A 25,660-nucleotide genomic window follows, 5' to 3' on the forward strand; every position below is an offset into this window, starting at 1 on the left:
TCGGGCCTGGCTGTGACTAAACAGCTGGCCCAATGCACTATGATGGAAAACCAGACTCAGTAGAGCACAGAGGGCGGGTCTGGAAAACCATCTTTTGTAATAAAAAATCACGGATATATTATGTAATAAAAAACTAGCACTAATATAATGTTATATAATTCTGCACTATGTGCAGAATTATATAACATTATTTTTTAGGTTTACTGGCCCTTTAAAGGTACAGTCTACACTAAAATTGTTATTGTTTAAAAGATAGATAATGCCTTTACTACCCATATCCCCAGCTTTGCACAACCAACATTGTTATATTAATATCCTTTATAACATTTAAACCTATAAATTTTTGCCTGTGTCTAAGCCACTGTAGACAGCCTCTTATTTACATGCTTTTTATTAGCTTTTCACAACAGGAGACAGCTAGTTAATGTGGGTCATATAGATAACAGTGTTCATGCCCATGGAGTTATTTAAGAGTCAGCACAACACAGCATTAATTGGCTAAAATGCAAGTCAATAGATAATAAATAGTCATGTGATCGGGGGGGCTGTCAGAAGATGCTTAGAAAAAAGGTAATTACAGAGGTAAAAAGTATATTAATATAAATGTGTTGTTATGCAAAACTGGGGAATGGGTATTGTTTAAAACAATAAAAATATATTGTAGGCTGACCCTTTAAGCTACTGGATTGATTCCTCAACAAATTGTAAAAAAAATAAAAAAATGGTATATATTTTTTGTTTACTAAACTATGACAATTAAAATGATGGGATACAAAAATAAATATATATTTTTTCTATAACAGTATTTTATTTTGTATTGCAGGGTCTGGGTATTCTCTGGGAATTCTGTTAACTTTAAACACATTGGCAATAAAAACAGTAATCTGTCATTTTTCTGGCAAGGGGTTTACAAGGTTAAATCTCTATTAAAGGAAAATCAGTCATGTCATTCTTTCTAGGTAGCAGTGGCAAAAAATAAATGGTTGTAATATCACTTGTAGTAAGATCTCTGGCAGCAAATCAAATTTTGACGAAATATTCATATTAAAGCGGTTGATACAATACTTAAAAGTTACACCAGCTGGGACCAAGGGATCAGATGTAATCAGCTGTAGCAATTTCTCTTTTGTTCTTTTCAAAAGCACAGATTCACACTGAGACTGATTTAGCAGAAGAAACCTATTGTTCTTTCCATGTATATTTAAAAATATATATTTTAGCTTACAGCTCTAGATACAATAAAAAAATAAAGATACATTTAAGGATACTTGCAATGAGCAACATAAAAGTAATCTAAAGAACAAAAAATACTAGACGTGTGCAGATAAAAAAATAATAATGTTGCAGACAAATAATTTGATTTACAAAATGTTTGTAAAGGTTTTGTAAAGCCTGTAGCGGCACAAACAAAGTTTTAATTTGTTTAATATATTTATTTTTTAATGGGGTCAGGAAAATCAAGAATGAAAGTAAAGTTTCTGTAATTATTAGCTGGTACATAAATTAATAAACTGACAATGTAATTGCTGGCTATTAAATAGTATTAAAATATTAACCATTGATAGCTTGGGGCTATGAGAGAAATATGAGTACTTACCCAACGACAGTCCCCTCCACTGTTCTTACCCCCATGGTGGTCCTAGGACACAGTAGACAGCCCATCCTGTACTGTAAATAACAGTAGAAGATATACTGTGGGAGTACATCTTCATGGCAAGAACTATCCAATGAGGGAAAGTCAGGGATTAATATCCCTGTAATTCTTTAAAACAATTTGAGCACCTCTATCCTTGCCCGCTCTTTGACGAGGCAAAGAACTACTGGGAGAGAGAGGGAAGTAGGAGGAATTCTTACAGCTTTGTTGAGAGGTGTCTCTTCCTGGTGGCCAGGGTTGGGTATTCCCACAAGTAAGGAATTAGTGATTGTTTGCTTATGTCTGAATCCAAATGTCTAACAAATATTTTGCAAGTGGTTTCATTATACTAGACTTCTATGGATTTCTTAAGATTCACAAATTAAACTGTTGTAGTCTCATATTTTACCTTTATATAAAGGGCCACAATTCTCTTCTCCGCCCTCCCCCACCTCCTAATACAACTTCTCTGTCAGCTCAAGACTTTGCCAGCCACTTCATTTACAAAATCGACTCCATCAGAAACGAAATCAGCTCTCAACATAATTCCATTCTCTCACCCCCTCAAATGCTCTCAATCAACCACAACCCACATAACCTTAAACTTAGCTCATTCTCCCCTGTTACTGAGGAAGAAGTTTCGGCACTTATACTGCACTCTCACCTCACTACCTGTCCCCTTGACCCTATCCCCTCACAGCTACTCCCCTCCCTCTCTGCTACCATTACCCCTATACTCACACACATTTTCAACCTCTCCCTCAGCACCGGTATATTTCCCTCATCTCTAAAACATGCACTAGTCACACCTATCCTCAAAAACCTTCCTACTACCGCCCTATTTCCCTCCTTCCTCTTGCCTCAAAGCTTCTTGAAAAACTAGTATATGCACGCCTATCCCATTTCCTTACATCAAACTCCCTCCTTGACCCACTGCAATCTGGATTTCGTCCCCATCACTCCACAGAGACAGCAATTGTTAAGGTTACCAACGACCTACTTACAGCAAAATCAAAAGGCCACTTTTCTCTGCTTATCCTCCTTGATCTGTCCGCAGCCTTTAACACTGTTGACCACCCTCTTTTGCTCCAAACCCTCCAATCCTTCGGTATCTGTGACACAGCCCTCTCGTGGCTCTCTTCCTACCTGTCAAACTATACCTTTAGTGTAGCCTTCTCTGGGGCCTCCTCTGCCCCATCACCACTTTCTGTTGGAGTACCGCAAGGCTCTGTCCTCGGTCCCCTTCTCAATCTACACGTCATCACTAGGTTCCCTAATAAAGTCCCACGGTTTCCAATATCATTTGTATGCCAACGATACCCAAATCTACTTCTCTGCACCAGACCTCCTTCCTTGCTAACCCGTGTCACTAACTGTCTTTCTCACATCTCTTCCTGGATGTCCTCTCACTACCTCAAGCTAAATCTCTCCAAAACTGAGCCCCACTCCCAATCTCTCTATAACTGCCGACAACTCCATCATTACCCCTACCCCGCATGCCTAATGTCTCGGGGTCACATTTGACTCAGATCTTTCTTTCACTACTAGCTAAGATTTTAATCCACTCTATAATCCTTTCCCGCCTTGATTACTGCAACTCTGTCCTATCTGGTCTCCCCACCTGCCGCCTAGCTCCTTTACAATCCATAAAGAATGCCTCTGCCAGGCTCATCTTCCTTACATGTCGCTCTTCATCTGCTGCACCTCTCTGTCAATCCCTTCACTGGCTTCCTCTTGCCTCTAGGATCAAACACAAAATTCTCACTCTGACATACAAAGCCCTCAACTGCACTGCCCCCCCCTATATCTCAGACCTTGTCTCCAGATACTCTCCCTCACATCCCCTTCGCTCTGCTCATGACCTCCTACTCTCCTCCTCTCTTGTTACCTCATCACACTCCTACACTTTTACAGGACTTCTCCAGACTGGCTCCCATCTTGTGGAACTCTCTGCCTCGCTCCACAAGACTCTCCCCTAGTTTTCAAAGCTTCAAGTGCTCCCTAAAGACTCTACTGTTCAGGGATGCATACAACCTACGCTAACCTTTCTTTATACCAGTTCTTCTCCTCCATTGCTATCCCCTGAACCCCCTTGGCATGTAAGCCTAAGAGTTCAGCTGTTTGTAGATCACCTTCTTAAGAAAGGACTACAACAGTGCAACTCTTGGCAGGGCCCTCTACCCATTTCATCCATATAATTGTTTTGTTGTACTCCGCATTTGTTTATAGCGCTGCAGAATCTGTTGGTGCTCTACAAATAACCGATAATAATAATAAAAAATAAAAAAAATAAAATTAGGCAAAATAAGCATCTACTTGTGGGCAGTTGGTGTGCTTGTTCCAGAATTTAAATTTTTAAATTACACTAAATGGATGCCCCTTTTGAGAGGAATCTGAACTTAGATGCCATAGAGAATTCAGAAGAAACAGATCTTGTGTTTCAGTTTGAACTGTTCTGTGAAGAGTTCTATACTGTGCTAATTTGGTTTTCACAAATACATAATACCCAGTTAAAATTGCAGTAGCAGAGAGATACATAGATATAAGGAGGCCTCAATGTTTAATTAAATAAATAAAATATTAGGAGGCACAATTGAATTTAACGTGCGTCAGGATAGCATGACCTCAAAGTTACTCTCATAACAACACTAATAAAAATTAATTAAAACAAAATTGCAATAAAAAGTTAGGACTCAAAGAAATGAGGGATCAGGTGTTAGAAAAAAAAGACTGCAAAGAAAATACATATACAGGTCTAAATATATATACAGTGGGGCAAAAAAGTATTTAGTCAGCCACCAATTGTGCAAGTTCTCCCACTAAGAAGATGAGAGAGGCCTGTAACTTTCATCATAGGTATACCTAAACTATGAGAGACAAAATGTGGAGACAAATCCAGACAATCACATTGTCTGATTTGGAAAGAATTTATTTGCAAATTATGGTGGAAAATAAGTATTTGGTCAATATCAAAAGTTCATCTCAATATATCCTTTGTTGGCAATGACAGAGGTCAAACACTTTCTGTAAGTCTTCACAAGGTTGTCACACACTGTTGCTGGTATGTTGGCCCATTCCTGCATGCAGATCTCCTCTAGAGCAGTGATGTTTTGGGGCTGTCGCTGGGCAACACAGACTTTCAACTCCCTCCAAAGGTTTTCTATGGGGTTGAGATCTGGAGACTGGCTAGGCCACTCCAGGACCTTGAAATGCTTCTTACGAAGCCACTCCTTCATTGCCTGGGTGGTGTGTTTGGGATCATTGTCATGCTATAAGACCCAGTCACGTTTCATCTTCAATGCCCATGCTGATGGAAGGAGGTTTGCACTCAAAATCTCACGATACATGGCCCCATACAATCTTTCATGTACACTGATCAGTCGTCATTCCCTTTGCAGAGAAACAGCTCCAAAGCATGATGTGGGCCCCCCCCCCCCATGATTCACAGTAGGTATGGTGTTCTTTGGTTGCAACTCAGCATTCTCTCTCCTCCAAACACGACGAGTTGTGTTTCTACCAAACAGTTCTACTTTGGTTTCATCTGACCATATGACATTTTCCCAATCCGCTTCTGGATCATCCAAATGCTCTCTATCATACTTCAGACAGGCCCAGACATGTACTGGCTTAAGCAGGGGGACACGTCTGGCACTGCAGGATCTGGTGGCGTAGTGTGTTACTGATGGTAGCCTTTGTTACCTTGGTCCCAGCTCTCTGCAGGTCATTCACTAGGTCTCCCCGTGTGGTTCTGGGATTTTTGCTCACCATTCTTGTGATCATTTTGACCCCACGGGGTGAGATCTTGCGTGGAGCCCCAGATTGAGGGAGATTATCAGTGGTCTTGCATGTCTTCCATTTTCTAATTATTGCTCCCACAGTTGATTTCTTCACACCAAGCTGCTTGCCTATTGCAGATTCAGTCTTCCCAGCCTGGTGCAGGTCTACAATTTTGTTTCTGGTGTCCTTTGACAGCTCTTTGGTCTTCCCCATAGTGGAGTTTGGAGTGTGACTGAGGTTGTGGACAGGTGTCTTTTATACTGATAACAAGTTCAAACAGGTGCCATTAATACAGATAATGAGTGGAGGACAGAGGAGCCTCTTAAAGAAGAAGATACAGGTCTGTGAGAGCCAAAAATCTTGCTTGTTTGTAGGTGACCAAATACTTATTTTCCACCATAATATGCAAATAAATTTCCAAATCAGACATTGTGATTGTCTGAATTTGTTTCCACATTTTGTCTCTCATAGTTGAGGTATATCTATGATGAAAATTACAGGCCTCTCTCATCTTCTTAAGTGGGAGAACTTGCACAATTGGTGGCTGACTAAATACTTTTTTGCCCCACTGTATACTGTATATATATATATATATATATATATATATATATATATATATATATATACACACACACACACACAGTATATCTTCTAAATACTAAAGACAGAAAAAAATGAAGACAGTAATCCTCATTGAAAAAGTCGGGGAATTCAGCAAAATTCAGCAAAAAAATGCAATCATATAACATATATATTTATTCAGGTAAAATTAAAAAAAATATATAAAAAAATAATGATGAATCTGATAAGTATGTGGCCTGAAAGATCCTATCAGCTAAATAAAAAAGTGAACCATATATAAACACTTTATGGAGACGTCTCCTGTATTACAAGGAAACATGCAAAGTATCTGTGTTGTCAAACACAAAGCCATGTAAATATAACACTTTACATGGCTTTGTGTTTGACAACACAGATACTTTCTGTGCATGGATCCTTGTAATACAGGAGACGTCTCCATAGAGTGTTTATATATGGTTCACTGTTTGATTTAGCTGATAGGATCTTTCAGGCCACATACTTATCAGATTCATCATTATTTTCTTTTTATTATTTTTTTTATTTTACCTGAATAAATATATATGTTATATGATTGCATTTTTGCGTTTTGAGTGCTGAATTCCCTTTCTTTTGAAATGAGGATTACTGTCTTCATTTTTTCTGTCTTTAGTATTTAGAAGATATTATGCTTTTAGGGTCTGTACCAATGGCTTATAATATACTAGAAAGTAATTTATATATACATTTTAAAAGCTTCTTTTGTTTTTTTGGTCTGATGAAGGGGTGAACACGTCACTTGTTTATATGGAATAAAACACTTTTTATTTCACCTGTATCAAGTCCAGTGAGTGCTTGTGTTATAACTTGGATATTTGAACTTTCTATAGCACCCTGGCAGAATTGATACTCACTGTTCGTGAGAGTGCATTTATTTCAGTGGATTATAGCTATTTTAGGGGGATATCTGTGTGTGCAGGTGACTATTACTGTGCATAATTATTAGGCAACTTAACAAAAAACAAATATATACCCATTTCAATTATTTATTTTTACCAGTGAAACCAATATAACATCTCAACATTCACAAATATACATTTCTGACATTCAAAAACAAAACAAAAACAAATCAGTGACCAATATAGCCACCTTTCTTTGCAAGGACACTCAAAAGCCTGCCATCCATGGATTCTGTCAGTGTTTTGATCTGTTCACCATCAACATTGCGTGCAGCAGCAACCACAGCCTCCCAGACACTGTTCAGAGAGGTGTACTGTTTTCCCTCCTTGTAAATCTCACATTTGATGATGGACCACAGGTTTTCAACGGGGTTCAGATCAGGTGAACAAGGAGGCCATGTCATTAGATTTTCTTCTTTTATACCCTTTCTTGCCAGCCACGCTGTGGAGTACTTGGACGCGTGTGATGGAGCATTGTCCTGCATGAAAATCATGTTTTTCTTGAAGGATGCAGACTTCTTCCTGTACCACTGCTTGAAGAAGGTGTCTTCAAGAAACTGGCAGTAGGACTGGGAGTTGAGCTCGACTCCATCCTCAACCCGAAAAGGCCCCACAAGCTCATCTTTGATGATACCAGCCCAAACCAGTACTCCACCTCCACCTTACTGGCGTCTGAGTCGGACTGGAGCTCTCTGCCCTTTACCAATCCAGCCACGGGCCCATCCATCTGGCCCATCAAGACTCACTCTCATTTCATCAGTCCATAAAACCTTAGAAAAATCAGTCTTGAGATATTTCTTGGCCCAGTCTTGACGTTTCAGCTTGTGTGTCTTGTTCAGTGGTGGTCGTCTTTCAACCCTTCTTACCTTGGCCATGTCTCAGAGTATTGCACACCTTGTGCTTTTGGGCACTCCAGTGATGTTGCAGCTCTGAAATATGGCCAAACTGGTGGCAAGTGGCATCTTGGCAGCTGCACGCTTGACTTTTCTCAGTTCATGGGCAGTTATTTTGCGCCTTGGTTTTTCCATACGCTTCTTGCGACCCTGTTGACTATTTTGAATGAAATGCTTGATTGTTCGATGATCACGCTTCAGAAGCTTTGCAATTTTAAGAGTGCTGCATCCCTCTGCAAGATATCTCACTATTTTTGACTTTTCTGAGCCTGTCAAGTCCTTCTTTTGACCCATTTTGCAAAAGGAAAGGAAGTTGCCTAATAATTATGCACACCTGATATAGGGTGTTGATGTCATTAGACCACACCCCTTCTCATTACAGAGATGCACTTCACCTAATATGCTTAATTGGTAGTAGGCTTTCGAGCCTATACAGCTTGGAGTAAGACAACATGCATAAAGAGGATGATGTGGTCAAAATACGCATTTGCCTAATAATTCTGCACTCCCTGTAGATATATAGATATGTGTGTGTGTGTGTATATATATGTATTTATATTTGTATATATATATATATATTTTTTATATATACACATATAAACACATACATATGTAGACATATATATAAGTGCATTGGAGCCCTTTGCAGTCAAGTAGATGAAAACATGTAAAATCACATGAGAATATGATCTAAGTATTTATAAATAGATATTCCTATACATATCTATATATATATATATATATATATATATATATATATATATATATATATATATAATGTTTCAGAAATTAGCTACTCCCAGGTGGCAACTGGGCCATAGAACAAGCTATTGAGCTGCTGTTCGTTCCTGGCAGACCGCTTCTCTTCCTGCATGTAATATTTCATGTTGGATGAACGCATATGAGAAAACATAATCAGCTTTGTGCAACTTTTTGGGTGTTAATACGTTTGCAATATTCTAACTTCGGCTTTTTGCGTGCATCGGGTTAGCGTGTAAGCAAAAACATTTTACTTCAAATTGTAATACGGCAGCACAAACTACCACTCCACTCGTAATCTTGCCCTTATATGGGTATTTTCTTAAAAATAATTGACTGAGGCTTCATTCAGAAAAAAACTGCTATTTCATATGCAAAAATAAAGGATCAATTTTCCAGATTTTATACTCTGTAGCAACTATAACATGTCCATGGAAACACATTTAATTTGAATATGACTAATAATATATAAAAGGCACACTATACATCTGCATATAAGATGTAACATACTCAAATAGGTAAAATATTAGGGAAAAGGCCTCTTACATACACCTAACACATCTATCTCTAATGTGCCCTGGCCCCTTAAACATATCTAAATTTTTATTTTCTATCTCAGCCTCACTCTCTGCCTATAACCCCTCTTTCCTTTTGTTTCTCTCCCATTCTAACCCCACGTTCTGTTTGCCCTTTCTCTCTTCCCCTCCATCTTCCTGATTCTTCCTTCAACTGTAAACTAATTTTATCAATAGCAACAGCAACTGTCCAGTCCAAGGTATTATTTCACAATCATCAGAATATAAGTTGCAGGGAAAAATAATCACACAATTTTAATTAAATAACTTAGACTGTACTTTATGTAACACAAATAGGATATTTGTTATATTTAAAATTTTCCATTTTTTTAAATCATGGGTCTTTCTACTCAGCATTTACTTTGGTAATAATTGATAAGTAAATAAGAATGAAGAATGCCACAGTTTGACTTATTTTCTCTTCTATGTTCTATGGACCTTAAGACTAACATTTGGAAAATGCGCAACAGACGTATTTGGGAAAAAAATAAACAAAAAATAAAAACAAAAGCGTTACTCAATCTCTTTTCATATAGTATTCCAACAAAGTAATTTGAGTTTATAAATAGTTTTCAGTAGCAGTATAACATACCTGATCGATTATTAGGAGACATACGGACTGGAGATATGGAGGGTGTGCGAGAGGAAGAGTATGGTCTCTGCCGGTCCCTTTCAATAGTTGATGATGAGGCTACAAAGTGATACTGTGACCATCCATCCTGGGGGAAAAAAGAAAATAAAGTCTAAGTGGTAAAAAAAGAAAATTAAAAAAAGGAAAAATGCGGAGCTGTATTTTACATGGTTCCATTGATTTATTTTGAGCAGATCCAGGGATACATTTAATATTATTATAAATTCATATGTCGTATCATAGAAAAAACAACTTCCAAGATACATCATATCACACACATAGGTAGAAAATTTTTAAACAGGAATTAACATAGTATGAATAAATACGGTGATCTGGATTTGTTAAGATTTGTTAAGACAAACTTCTCCAATTCCTATATTATCCTCAAGTTCCATGGACCATTTCTTTGAATTGATGCTTTAGTGACTCTTATTAATAAATATAAAGGCCATTATTAAATGTATTGAGAAAGTCAAGTTTTCTGAGTTTGCACTAATTATAAAAGCTAGTTTTTGGCTACCATTAAAGTTAAAGAGAGCTGGAACATTTTCATTTTTCTTTAGTTTACACCACAACTTTTGACTTGCTAAATGTTCAGCTACATATACTAGGTGTAAGGGATTGAATGCCTTACAACTGGTAAAAAATGTAAAATTTTTAAATATGTAAAATATATAAATAGTCAATAAAATGTATATCAAACATAACACATTTTTCTTCTATTATTTTACATATGACATACCTAAAATATGAATATGAAATCAGTGATGAATAATATTGTAACTAAATATGGGAGTTTGACAGATTTATTAAATATTTTCAAACATATTTTTGTGTCCGTGGGGGAGCTGTAGATGAAAAATAAAGGCCACATACCCAAAACAACCTATTTATACTCATATTAGAGCTGCTGTGCAAACTTTTCTGAGATACAAATGTTTTTGTTAAGACTACAACTTTGCAGAATATTAAATATAAATGACAGTAGGGTTATGCTTAACACCTGTAGCTGTATAGCGCCCTCTTCTACGCAACACTATCATTCCGTACATTCCCTCGTATAAGCTGTTGAGAAGCTTATTTTTGAAGAGTGGCTAGAACACACCCTCAGCGCCTACCCCATATTTTCAAATTACTTTATGCCTAACTCCTGAGAACATTTTTCCACCCTTGTAAAAGAGAATAAGAAGTATGTAAAATCCTATAGCTAAACTAATGCTGTAAGTACATCAGCCGAGTATAATGATGCCTTTCTGCTCTATTTCTTTTCAAATATAGCCTTAGTTTGTATATCTGATAATAAATATGTTATTTATATGTTTTATATATATATATATACGTTATATATCTTATTTCATATAATTATACCGTTGCATGTAAAAATTTGAAAACCGCTGACCACATAACATTTTATTGATTTTAGTGAAAAGAAATTAAAACAACATCTGCTGTGAAAAATGTAAACTTGACATATTTCTGTAAATTTTAATGCACCGTTACTTTTAGACTTGTGCAGCGCCCAAAAATTTGGCTCGTCCTAATCTTTCGGAACAAATACTCTGGAAAATATTCTTTGGCTGTAATATTCAGTATTGGTTTTGTTTTAAACTAAACAAATACTGAATATTTTTACAATGTTTACATTTCTTTTCATTAAACGAATATAAAAGTTCACCTGTAGCTTTATTTTTACCTTTAGTGCACTGGAGAGCCGCGCTAACCCGCTCTCCTCTTCTTCACAGAGCCCCGGCCTCGCTAATAGTAGGCTTAGTACGGTGCTCCCAGGGCCTGCACTAAAGGACCTTCTCCTTTAGCGAATGCCCTGGGAGCCGCCATGCTAAGCCTCCTACTAGTGCGGCCGGGGCTCTGTGAAGAAGAGGAGAGCGGGTTAGAGCAGCTCTCCAGTGCACTAAAGGGTAAGTATTTAACCCTTAAAGATAATTTAAAGACATTGGGGTATATTTATCAATGTGTGAGCAGACATGATACGAAGTAGCGTATCATGTTCGCTGCACAGCGATAAATGCAGACAGCATACGCTATCGGCATTTATCATTGCACCAGCAGTTCTTGTGAACTGCTTGTGCAATGTCGCCCCCTGCACATTCGCTACTTGATAAATATGCCCCAAGGAATGAATACTGACAAATTTTATCAGTATTTTTTCCTTTTTTTTTTTAAATTCATTGGTGCATTCCTTCTTATATTAGTTTCATGAAAACAAAACAAATATCCATTTTTCATTATGAATTTGCATTTATAACAAAACAAATGCACATCTCTAGTTACTATTTATTAGCTGAATAAAACAAAACAAAACAGTTGCATGTGTAAAAGTTTATGCAACCTTCCAGTCAATGCTTAGTAATTTGTGTTGTAATCTGTTGTGTTCTATACTTCAGACATTGGGGCTGATTTAACAAAGTGCGAGCGGACATGGTCCGATGTAGCGGATCATGTCCGCCGCACATCGATAAATGGCAACAGCATACGCTGTCGGCATTTATCATTGCACAAGCAGTTTTGGTGAACTGCTTGTGCAATGCCGCCCGCCTCACATTCGCGGCCAATTGGCTGCTAGCAGGGGGTGTCAATCAACCTGATCGTATGCGATTGGGCGGATTGATGTCCGTCGCCTTAGAGGAGGCATATGAGTTAAGGAGCAGCAATCTTAAGACCACTGCTTCTTAACTACTGTTTGTGGCGAGCCTAAAGGCTCGCACGTAAACAGGTACATAAGGGGCCATTCGGCCCTTGTTAAATTGACCCCATTGAGTTTTGTGATGAGATTGTTTTGGTCTTGCATTTGTTTTGACTTCCGTAGTTCGTCTTAACTTCTATGACAGACAGTGGAAAACGAAAACAGGAAGTGTTTAGAAACCCTTTCATAACCTTCTCTGCTTGCTGCTTTTTTCTCCTATCCTCAGTCAGCTGCTTAAAGATCGGAGAAAAAAAAAGATAACTATTACCAAGCTGCAAGCAGAGACGGTTATGAAAGGGTCTCTAAACACTTCCTGCTTTTGTTTTCCGCTGATTGTCATAGAGGAGCCCATGGGGCATATTTATCAAGCTCTGTATGGAGCTTGATGCCCCGTGTTTCTGGCGAGCCTGCAGACTCGCCAGAAACAGCAGTTATGAAGCAGCGGTCACAAAGACCGCTGCTCCATAACCCTGTCCGGCTGCTCTGAGCAGGCGGACAGACATCGCCGGAAATCAACCCGATCGAGTTCGATCGGGTTGATTGACACCCCCCTGCTGGCGGCCCATTGGCCGCGAGTGTGCAGAGGGCGGCGTTGCACCAGCAGCTCTTGTGAGCTGCTGGTGCAATGCTGAATACGGCAAGCGTATTGCTCGCCGTATTCAGCGAGGTCTGTCGGACATGATCCGCACTGTCGGATCAGGTCCGACAGACCTTGATAACTTGGGGCCCATGGCTGTTGAATAGTTCCAAGAGTCAGAAAACTAATCTCTGGAACGATATGTGGTAGACAGATCAATGCTGGATTCAATGGAAACAATCAAAGGCAATTTTAAACAATTCCAGATTGCTCCTATTATCAAATTCTCTTGATATCCTTTGTTGAAGAGCAGGCTCAAGAGTATTAAAAGTGCACGCTCTATCTGAATCAGCTGAATCAGGAAAGTTTAATATTGGCTATATTGTCCCTTTAAGCCTCTGAAACGTTTCAATTAACTCACTTATGGATCAACTGAAAATGTGCTCAGATATTTGCAAAATTACTTTTTCAATCAGTCAAATTCAGCAAATAAATAGTAACTACAAATTAAAATGTACAGAAATGTGTTGGGTTTACATTTGTTCACTGCAGAGGTTGTGTTAACTGGTTTTCATATTGGAAGTAAACAAAATGTTATATTTGTTCAGTGGTGCCCAAACTGTACAACTGTAAATTACATATTTTCTCAGACATTGCAGGAAAACAAAACAGGGATATAATCAGCTCTTTTCTTTCACCCTATGATTTCATGAAAATAATAAGTCAGATTCTTAGTTTTCTTGGCATCAGAAAAATTTACTTCAGAAGCAATACAAACATATTTCAGTGCTATAAAATCTGCATTGATGGTTCCAACAAATAAAATATGACTAGGATATAAATAAATCATTCTATTTTAGATTTTATTTTGTAGTGCCGCTACCCATTTCTTTGCTTTTGTTCATTTTACAAGTGAAGCCTGGCACCTAGGGATATTTTCACTTAAAAATATATGTGTAACTTGTAAAAATTTAAATCTGTTTTTACCCTTCCTAGTTTCTACAGGGATGTCAGTGAGCTTCATCTAACATAACAATCAGATTGTAAAAAAAATGCCCCCTCCTTTTCTTGGTTTTCTTGGTTTTACTGAGAATCACAATCAAACCTGCACACAGATCAAATTTATAATGGTGGTAGATTTTTATTTTATCAGCAAGTCTGCTTTTGTTGTTCTTCCCAAGTGCAAATCTACATCCCATCTCTGTGGGCCAAAATGATCAAAGATCATCTTAAACAGGCACAGTAGTCCCTTCCTCTCTCTCTTTCTTTATTTCTTTCTCTCTTTCATTCTCTTTCTCTCCCTCTTTCTTTCACTCTTTCTCTCTTTCCATCCCTCTCTCACTCTTTCTCTCTCTCTCTCTCTCTCTCTCTCTCACTTTCGTTCTTTCTCTCTACTTTTCTCTCCCTCTTTCTTTCTTTCTCTCTCTTTCTGTTTCTCTCTCATTCACTTTCTTTCTCTTTCACTCTCTTTCTTTCTGTTTCTCTTTCACGCTTTCTTTATCTCTTTCTTTCACTCTCTTTCTGTTTCTCTTTCACTCTTTATTTCTCTCTTTATTTCACTCTCTTTCTGTTTCTCTTTCACTCTTTATTTCTCTTTCTTTCTCACTTTCTTTTTCTATTTATTTCTCTTTATCTCTCTCTATTTCTTTTTATTTCTCTCTCTCACTTTCTCTCTATTTATTTCTCTTTATCTCTCTCTATTTCTTTTTATTTCTCTCTCTCACTTTCTCTCTATTTAGTTCTCTTTATCTCTCTATTTTTAGTTTATCTTTATCTCTCTCTCTCTCTCTCTCTCTCACTTTCTTTCTCTCTATTTCTCTTTCTCTATTTCTCTCTATTTCTATTTCTCTCTCTCTTTATTTCTCTCTCTTTCTCTCTCACTTTCTTTCTATTTCTTTCTCTTTCTTTTTCTCTTTTTCTTTCTTTCTTTCTCTCTCTCTTTCTATCTTTTCTTTCTTTCCAGCATGTTAAAATGTTCTTTCCTATGCAAAGATACATTTTTTTTGTGTGCAATGTCGCTTAAAATAAATTTCCTTATTCTTCAAGCAAAATGATTTTACACAGATGATATCCTGAAGATAATTATTTTGATTAGCAGAAAAAAAAAATCATGTACAAATCTGAATTTTTATATTTGTTACACATATATTTTTATTGGAGAAGGAAATAGTGTTCTTAGTACCCTAAGAACACTATTACTAGTACCCTAAGAACACTATTACTAGTACCCTAAGAACACTATTACTAGTACCCTAAGAACACTATTACTAGTACCCTAAGAACACTATTACTAGTACCCTAAGAACACTATTACTAGTACCCTAAGAACACTATTACTAGTACTCTAAGAACACTATTACTAGTACCCTAAGAACACTATTACTAGTACTCTAAGAACACTATTACTAGTACCCTAAGAACACTATTACTAGTACCCTAAGAACACTATTACTAGTAACCTAAGAACACTATTACTAGTACCCTAAGAACACTATTACTAGTACCCTAAGAACACTATATTAAATTATGTATTTTCACTGATATCATTTACTTATATATTCTGCATTACTATGACATTGGGTTCATGATTTTAGAGTAAAATTAGCAAAAATACATTTACATAAATGATAAAGAGGCCCTGTTAATTAACATTTGATGTATACCACTTTTAAAGCAAGGTGATAACTAAAATAAAACTGTTATTTAAAACTTAATCTTTTGTACTGGAGAAATGTTATGTAGAAAACCCTTTATCCAAAATGTTTAGGGACTGAAAAGGTTTGGATTTCAAAAATAATTTGAATTTTGGAATATTTGCATTTGTAAAATGAAACAGTTTGGAGAAGGGATGAGACCAAGAGGCCCATTTATCAAGCTCCGAATGGCGAGTCTTCAGACTCGCCAGAAACACAAGTTATGAAGCAGCGGTCTAAAGAGCGCTGCTCCATAACCCTGTCCGTCTGCTCTGAGCAGGCGGACAGGAATCACCACAATTCAACCCGATCGAGTATGATCGGGTTGATTGACACCTCCCTGCTGGCGGCCGATTGGCCGCGAGTCTGCAGGGGGCGGCGTTGCACCAGCAGCTCTTGTGAGCTGCTGGTGCAATGCTGAATACGGAGAGCGTATTGCTCTCCACATTCAGCGATGTCTGTCGGACCTGATCCGCACTGTCGGATCAGGTCCGACAGACATTTGATAAAGGGGCCTTTAAGTGTAAACAACAAGTTCTTATGTCATTTAGGCAATATTGCAGCTTATACATGTACGCTAAAGGTATGTTTATATAGTTTTATATACATAGTACCATCAGAAAGATAGTACAGTATTGTAATTAGAAAAGTACTATTTGTTCTTTAAATAAATAGATAAATATAATTTTAGAACACAAAATCAAACCAACGGAACAGGGAGAGAAGATTGTGACTTACAGATGGGGAAAAGAAAGTAATAAAGTTTATTGGCACCCATAGGAAAACAATAAAATTTAACAATAATTGACATACTAAATCTGGCTCCATCAACCTACATTAGCCAAAAAAGAAGAGAGGTAAAAAGAAGGGACAGGGTACTGTAATGAGTTCCCAGCAATCCTTTGTTTACAAATAATTCCTTTACCTTTATCTTGTCAATTGAAATAGCTGATTTTCCTGTTGAATCCACTACCTATACTCAAAATGTAAATATTTAAGTATTGGCTATAGAAAGTCATTCAAACAAGGACCAACAAAAAAAATACACTCCCAATGGGGAGTGGAAGTGATATGTACTGAAAAGTTAATTTTCAATTGTTCTTTTTACAGACAGAGATAAGATGAGGAAGCATTTCTGCATGTAAAAAAGTGATAATATAAAGAAATCTGAGCCCCCCTACAAGTTCAGCCCATTTAAATTTGTTGTGGATTCAAATAATGAAAACAGTAACATAACATACAGAAATAAACCTAAAGGAACAATTCCCTATACATTTTATACTCTGGAACTGGCATAACAAGTTATTGGAAACACACTAAAGAAACTGTCCCTTTAAGGGTAGGTATGTCTCGTTTTAATGCTTTAATATCCAGACTACAAGTGTAAAATAAAGGTAAATATTGGTAGCTGTAGAGAATAAAATGATTTATTTATATGGCAGTTATAGTTTTACATTTATCATTCATGAATCTGCAAATGTCAAGTAAAACTTAAAAGCACCAAAACGCATTTGCTTGGTTTTAGAAAGAGATTTTTCTTTTCCTGTTGCTAGCTGCACAAGCTAGGTCTTTTATTACTGTTAAAGAAAAGCAACAATACTGTTTCTGCTTTTTCTAAAGAGTTAGCAATGAATCAGTCTTTTATGTCATATGACCAGAATGGGCAAAGGTTAAAAGGACATTCATTTCAGTTTTGTATAGGCATAATTAGGTCATTGCTTTAAAATATTTGCATACAAATAAATGTTTTAAAATAATTTAAACGGTTATTCTTTTTTTAGCCATATGTGCATAACACTGGATAAGCCTCTTTATCCTCTGCCAATTAGGGACAGATAAAATTAGCTCCTACACTGATTAAGCAAACACTGTGTACAATGGTGCAGGGATATGATAATGGATCACAATACACTTAAAGGGACAGTTTACGCAAACATTTTCTCCCTTTTAAGTTGTTCTCAATTATCCACTTTACCTGCTGTAGTGTATTAAATTGTTTACAAGTGTTTCCATTACCCTTATATTGGCATTTGAAATAGTTTATTTAGCCTGTGGTATCTCCACCCATCCTTAACGTTTTTGGCCTCAAGGCCAAGCTGTGTCAACATAACCAGTAGAAGAAATTACACTCCCAGTGGGTTATAGAAGCGATAAGGTAATAAAATGTTAATTTTCCATTGTTCTCTCAAAGTATTGGTGATTGTTTTATTGGCAGATAAAAGATAAAGTAGCGGATATATGTACACAATGTGATAAAGTAATGAGATCTGATTATACCTACAAGCTCAACCCATTTTATTAGGTTGTGGCTTCAAAACGCAAAATCAGCTAATTCATATACACAAATAAGCCTTAAAAAAGCAAATCTCATACATGTTATACTCTGCAGCTGGTAAAAACAGTAGTTGGAAACACATTAAGGGAAAAACTATTTTATTGCATACTGTCCCTTTAAAGTGGGATGTTCCTATGTTAACCTATAGTGCATAAAATATGTACAGAGATTACATTATTTAGAGAAAGCCACTAAAAAAAATTGGTAATATGTGTGTATTTGTGAGAAGTCTTGTTAATATATAAATAATATATGTTAAAGTCAATTTTTATATACTGCAAAAATAATTACTCAATGTCAAAAGATCTGCATACTTACTCAATGTCAAAAGATCTGCATACAAAAAACATGCTTTAAAGTCCTGGGACACTCCTTATGAAAACATTTTTTTTTTTTTTTTTTTAATATTAGTTCCTTTGATGCGGCCAATAAGGGTCAAATACAAATTAGATCCTGTCCATATCAAACAATCATTGTGCTGCATGTAAATTGATGTCTGAATTAGAGATCATTACATTACACCATCTCTGTTAATGATGGAAAATTCTGCAATTTTTAAATTTAAATTTCTGGAAAGGCAGGTTGAATAAATACTGACAATTCCATGTAAAGTTTTATTGATATTCATAAAAAATATTTTTTGAGTAATAAGATTTTCATATCCCTTTAATAGTAGTTAGTAGTGCATTGCTGCGCTAGAGCTGACTTTAACTATGTGTTTAATCCATTTGCAGGATATATATATATATATATATATATATATAAATACACACACACACAGTACTGTGTAAAAGTCTTAGGCCACTATTAGATTTGTTGTTTTAGCAAAGTTTTAATGACCATCCATATTTATTTTTCAGTCTCTTTATTAAGATGCAAACAGAAAATACAGGAAATATGTACACAAAATATAAAAAAACAACAACACAATTTTCAGAACAAAATGGCTTCTTCAGGCAAAAGTCAGTATTTAGTGTGACCTCCTTTGGTACTAAGCACATCTTGAACTCTTTAGGGGAGACTGTCCTGATGTTTTCTAAAGTAATATTCTTGTATATTATACCAGGCTTCTTTCAGCACTTCACAGAGTTCTACTTTAGATTTAGGGTGTCTTTTATTTCTTTCTCTGTCCAGCTGATCCCATACTGCGTCTATAATATTCACTCTGTGGAGGCCAGTCTATGACTGTCAGTGTTTTCTCAGCTGTTTTTGTATCCAAATATGATTTCACTGCTTTAGCAGGGTGCTTGGGGTCGTTATCATGCTAACATTTTTAAAAAACATTCCCAATCAGGCACTTTCCAGAAGGAATGGCATGATGATTTAAAATTTGTCTGTACTTTTCAGCATTCATGATCCCATCAATTCGGACAATATTGCCAACACCACTGGCAGAAATGCAGCTTAAAACCAGGATAGACCCTCCACCATGTTTGACTAAAGACTGCAAGCACTCATTCTTCCATCTCTCTCCAATTCTTGTTGATAATTGGACACAAAAATTTCAAACTTGGATTCGGCACTCCATAATACTCTTTTCCACTGATCTTCATTCAAATATTTGTGAGCTTTAGCATACCTTAGCCTTTTCACCCCTTCCGAAAAAATGGTTTCTTCCACAAAGACCATTCCTGATCAAGCTTATTCTGACTGTAGAAGGGTCAACTTGGCATCCAGATGAAGTTGCCAGATCCTGAGCCAGGACTTTGCTGGACATTTTTTCGATCTCTCAAAGAAGAACCGCTGAGATACTTCTCATCAGATTTTAAAACATGTCTTGGCCTTCCAATTCTTTTTTTTTTTTTCGTCCTTGACCTCTCCTGATTCTTCACATTTCTTTATATAACAGCTTAAATACCACATCTTGAGTATGCAGTTTGTTTGCTGATTTTCCTTTGAGAGTGGCCTTGCTGATACAAAAGTATGATTTTATGTCTGTCCAATTCTGTGATCTTTGGCATTTTGAATGAAATGAAAGTTGGTCTTATTAGCAATCGTCCAATGAAATAAACCCATACCACATGTGTATGTAATGCTCAAGCATGTCTTGCACAAACCTGGTGTAATAGACCTTTTTCACAGCTGTCATTTTGACATGAAATAGTAGGACAAATACAGGTGTTAGTAATGTCATTAATTAGAGTTCCATTTCATTAAGGTTTACGAGAGTCAGGTTCCTACTCATGCTCAAGTGTAAGGGGAGTTCATACTAAATACTTGCCACTTTAGCCTATAGAAGTTGTTTTTTTTCTGATTTTTTTTTTCTGTTTTTAATACTGCATACAAATATCCTGTATTTTCTGGATATATTCTAATAAAGAGACTGAGAAATAATTATATATGGTCATTATACCATTGCTAAAACAACAAATCTAATGGAGGCCTAAGACTTTTGCACATTACTGTATATAATAGTAAAACAATTAAATACTCTGAGCATAGAGCATTTTGTTTTTGCATTTGTATGTCCCTTTAATGCAGGATATAAAGGGTTTAAAATATCATACTCCCTAATACATGGATGGAAGCTATTTTAAGCAGGAGCCTAAATGCTTTTATAGATCAAGGAGAAGAAAACTTGAAAGCTCAGATAATTAGCTGTAACATATTCAAAACCTATTAGTACAAACATTAAACACATTTTTAAAGATCCAAAAGGGAGTATTTTCAATTCAATACAAAATAAATACCACCTGACATGCTAGTCGCTTTCCTGGGTTTGTTTCAGCTTCGGTGACGATAATGAAATTTAATTAAAGGGCCAAACTGTGTTAATAGAGCCAGTAGAATAAATTACACTCCCAGTGGGTTAGAGAAGAGATAAGGTAATAAAATGTTAATTTTCCATTGTTCTCTCCAAGTATTGGTGATTGGTTTATTGGCAGTCTGGCAGATATAAGATAAAGCAGGTATATGTACACAATGTGATAAAGTAATGAGATCTGATTATACCTACAAGCTCAACCCATTTTATTAGGTTCTGGCTTCATAACACAAAATCAGCTAATTCATATACAAAAAGCCTTAAAAAAGCAAATCTTATACATTTTATACTCTGCAACTGGTATCTTTTTTTTTTATTGGAAACACATAAATGGAAAAACAATTTTATAGTATACTGTCCCTTTAAGTAGGAGTGGATACTTTAAAGGGACAGTACACTGTAAAATCGTTTTTCCATTAATGTATTTTAAATAACTTGTTATACCAACTGCAGAGTATAAAATATTTGATAAATTGCATTTTTATGCTTATATGTGTATATGAAGTAGCTGATTATGTGCTTTGAAACCACCGCCTATTACAATGGGCTGAACTTAAAGGTGATATCAGATCTCATTATTTTATAACTTTGTGTACACTGCCTAGCTTCCTTATCTTTTATTTGGCTGGAATACCAAAACTCAATACATAGAGAGAACAATGGACAATTATCATTTTGTTACTTAACCCCTTAATGACCGGACCATTTTTCAATTTTCTTACCCTTAATGACAATGGCTATTTTTACATTTCTGCGGTGTTTGTGTTTAGCTGTTATTTTCCTCTTACTCATTTACTGTACCCACACATATTATATACCGTTTTTCTCGCCATTAAATGGACATTCTAAAGATACCATTATTTTCATCATGTCTTATAATTTACTACAAAAAAAAATAATAAAATATGAGGAAAAAATGGAAAAAAACACACTTTTTCTAACTTTGACCCCCAAAATCTGTTACACATCTACAATCACCAAAAAACACCCATGCTAAATAGTTTCTAAATTTTGTCCTGAGTTTAGAAATACCCAATGTTTACATGTTTTTTGCTTTTTTTGCAAGTTATAGGGCCATAAATACAAGTAGCACTTCGCTATTTCCAAACCACTTTTTTTCAAAATTAGCGCTAGTTACATTGGAACCCTGATATCTGTCAGGAATACCTGAATATCCCTTGACATGTATATATTTTTTGTTAGAAGACAACCCAAAGTATTGATCTAGGCACATTTTGGTATATTTTATGCCACCATTTCACCGCCAAATGCGAGCAAATAAAAAAAAACTTTAAATTTTTCACAATTTTAGGTTTCTCACTGAAATTATTTACAAACAGCTTGTGCTATTATGGCACAAATTGTTGTAAAAGCTTCTTTGGGATCCCCTTTGTTCAGAAATAGCAGACTTATATGGCTTTGGCATTGATTTTTGGTAATTAGAAGGCCGCTAAATGCTGCTGCGCACCACACGTAAATTATGCCCAGCAGTGAAGGGGTTAATTAGGTAGGTTGTAGGGAGCTTGCAGGGTTAATTTTAGCTTTAGGGTAGAGATCAGCCTCCCACCTGACACATCCCACCCCCTGATCCCTCCCAAACAGCTCTCTTCCCTCCCCCACCCCACAAATGTCCCCGCCATCTTAAGTACTGGCAGAAAGTCTGCCAGTACTAAATAAAAGGAGTTTTTTTTTTTTTTTAATAAAAAAAATAAAATATTTTAGCTGTGATGGACTCCTGCCTTAGCCCCGACCTCCATGATCCCCCCTCCCAGCTCTCTAACCCTCTCCCCTATCTAATTGCGGCCATCTTGGGTACTGGCAGCTGTCTGCCAGTACCCAATTTGCCCCAAAAACAAAAGTGTTTTTTGTTCTTTTGTTTTTTTTTATGTTTTCTGTAGTGTAGCAGCCCCCCACAATACCCCTATCCCCCTCCCCTTCCCAGATCCTTTTATATTATTTTATTAAAAAATCTTTCCCCCCCCCTCTTCCCTCCTCATTGGTGTCAGTGTCAGCTAATGCGCGCGCACACGCGCACATGCACGCGCACCCCTCGCACGCTCCCGGCACCCGGCGTGCACATTGCACTTCTAGGAACCGGATGCCGGGTAGCGATGGGCCGCCCACCCGCCTCCCTGTTACGCTCCCACCCACCAACGAACCGGCACCATCGCTACCGATGCAGAGAGGGCCACAGAGTGGCTCTCTCTGCATCGGAGTCTTCTAAAAAGGTATTGCAGGATGCCTCCATATGGAGGCATCACTGCAATACCCTGAGAGCTGCTGGAAGCGATTGCGATCGCTTCCAGCACTCTCTTAGACAACTGACGTACCAGGTACGTCCATTGTCATTAACTGCTTGTTAATGCATGACGTACCTGGTACGTCAGTTGTCATTAAGGGGTTAACTATCCTGCATCCCACTGAGAGTGTAACTTCTTCTGCTGGCTGTGTTTACTTAGGCTTGTAAATAGCATATACTCCAGTATTAAAACTTTCAGTATAGGTGGCTATACCACAGGCTAAATCAGCTATTTAAAATGCTGAAATATGAGTAAAGGAGCTACTTGTAACCAATTTGATACACTCTAACAGGTAAAAAAGATAATTGGGAATAATTTAAAGGGGAGTACATTTTTGGGTGAACTGTCCCTTTAAGCTGTGTGACGGTTTCCTATGCAGAACTCAAGCTATTGCTAAAAGACAAGACTGTGCAAATGCATTAAAAAGTCTAATTTACCTGACATTATCTATAGACGTATAGAGGACACAAAGCTATACCCACCTGATAATTTAAAAAGATATGAGGGGAGTCCTTTTATGAAACCTATAGTACACATGAATTTATATATTTATAGTACACATGAATATATATATATATATATATATATATATATATATATATATATATATATATATATATATATATATATATATATATATATATATATATATAGTATACATTAATGTATATATATATATATATATGGCTAGATTACGAGTTTTGCGGTATCAGTGAAAAAGCAGCGCTAAGGCTCATAACGCTGCTTTTTCACTACCGCTGATATTACAAGCCTTGCAGGTTTAGGGGCACCGCACACTTTTTTGGCCGTACCGCAAATTAACCTACGCAATTTGCGTAAAGTCTTTTTTCAGCTAGCTAGCTTAGGGTTTATTTTTATTTCACAGGCAAGTTTGTATTTATTTTGACTAGGTAGACTAGTTACTAAATAGTTATTAACTATTTACTTACTACCTAGCTAAAATAAATACAAATTTACCTGTAAAATAAAACCTAACCTGAGTTACACTAACATCTAACCTTACACTACAATTAAATAAATTACCTAAATTAAAAACAATTACCTAAATTACAAAAACAAACAAACACTAAATTACACAAAATAAAAAAGAAATAATCAGATATTTAAACTAATTACACCTAATCTAATAGCCCTATCAAAATAAAAAAGCCCCCCAAAATAAAAAAACCCTAGCCTAAACTAAACTACCAATAGCCCTTAAAAGGGCCTTTTGAAGGCATTGCCCCAAAGAAATCAACTCTTTTACCTGTAAAAAAAAATACAAACAACCCCCCAACAGTAAAACCCACCACCCACACAATCAACCCCCCAAATAAAAACCTAACTAAAAAAACCTAAGGGCATTTAGCTCTTTTTCAGCCCAAAAGCCCTAATCTAAAACTAAAACCCACCCAATAAACCCTTAAAAAAAATAATACTAACCCCCGAAGATCCACAGTTTTTAAGACCGGACATCCATTCTCCACGAAGCCGGGAGAAGTCCTCAACGAAGCCGGGAGAAGTCTTCATTCAAGCCGGCAGAAGTGGTCCTCCAGACGGGCAAAAGTCTTCATCCAGACGGCATCTTCTATCTTCATCCATCCGGCGCGGAGCGGCTCCATCTTCAAGACATACGGCGTGGAGCATCCTCTTCTTTCGACGGTGACTAAAGAATGAAGGTTCCTTTAAGGGACGTCATCCAAGATGGCATCCCTTTAATTCCGATTGGCTGATAGAATTCTATTGGCTGATGCAATCAGTCAATAGGATTGAGCTACCAAACATATACAAACACTAGCTGCTCACTCAGTTGGAGTTAAAATAATAATAATAAATATTATCCAAATCAATAACCCAACAAATACAAATGCCCTTTATACTGATAATTCCCCTGTTCAAATCTCTTAAAAAGTCATACACACATATCTTTATGGATTTATAGCACAAATGGTTAATTGCACACATTAGCATCACTTCACACTATTAAAAGAGCACAATCAATAAACAGGCCATTTCAAGCTGTGATGGAATCACCATTTCGTTGGCCATTATTGACTGAAGTTATCGTTATCAAGTGCCAGATTGTGATTAGCCCCATTATTAGGAAATATGTGACAACCAATTAATTTGGATAAATTATTCCACTTTTTATATTTCATAGGACATGTTTTTCCATTATTCAGGAACACATACAATTCCAAAATGTTCTAAAATCAGAAAATTTTGAACTTAAAGTGAAAGTCAATCCTAGCATTGTACAAATGCTAAGATTGACTATTGAAACAAATAAAGGGGACTTTCAGTCATGAAGTATAAGATACTTCAAGTAGAAAGCTCCTTTATTTGCTTCAACCGATCGCCGTTCTTAGCTGCTACAGCAGCCCACGGCTAAAAAAAAATGTTTTGCTTAGAGGTGACATTTTCACCTCTTAGCCAAAAGCCGTGCGGTAAATACGGCTCCCATGGGCGCCAAGCCGGATTTACCGCATGGCTATTGGCTAAGAG

The 25,660-nt window shown here is 36.7% G+C and overlaps 1 protein-coding gene across 1 annotated transcript in view; it reads right to left on the reverse strand.

Moving 5' to 3' along the window:
- Window positions 1–25,660, reverse strand: part of CTNND2 (catenin delta 2) — a 1,648,910-nt gene that overhangs the window by 52,797 nt on the left and 1,570,453 nt on the right. The window contains exon 18 of the mRNA XM_053714511.1: window positions 9,747–9,873. Coding sequence (XP_053570486.1) covers window positions 9,747–9,873 — 127 coding nt within the window. The remainder of the gene's footprint in view (window positions 1–9,746; window positions 9,874–25,660) is intronic.

The sequence above is a fragment of the Bombina bombina genome, chromosome 5, assembly GCF_027579735.1.
Source record: "Bombina bombina isolate aBomBom1 chromosome 5, aBomBom1.pri, whole genome shotgun sequence".
Lineage (NCBI taxonomy): Eukaryota > Metazoa > Chordata > Amphibia > Anura > Bombinatoridae > Bombina > Bombina bombina.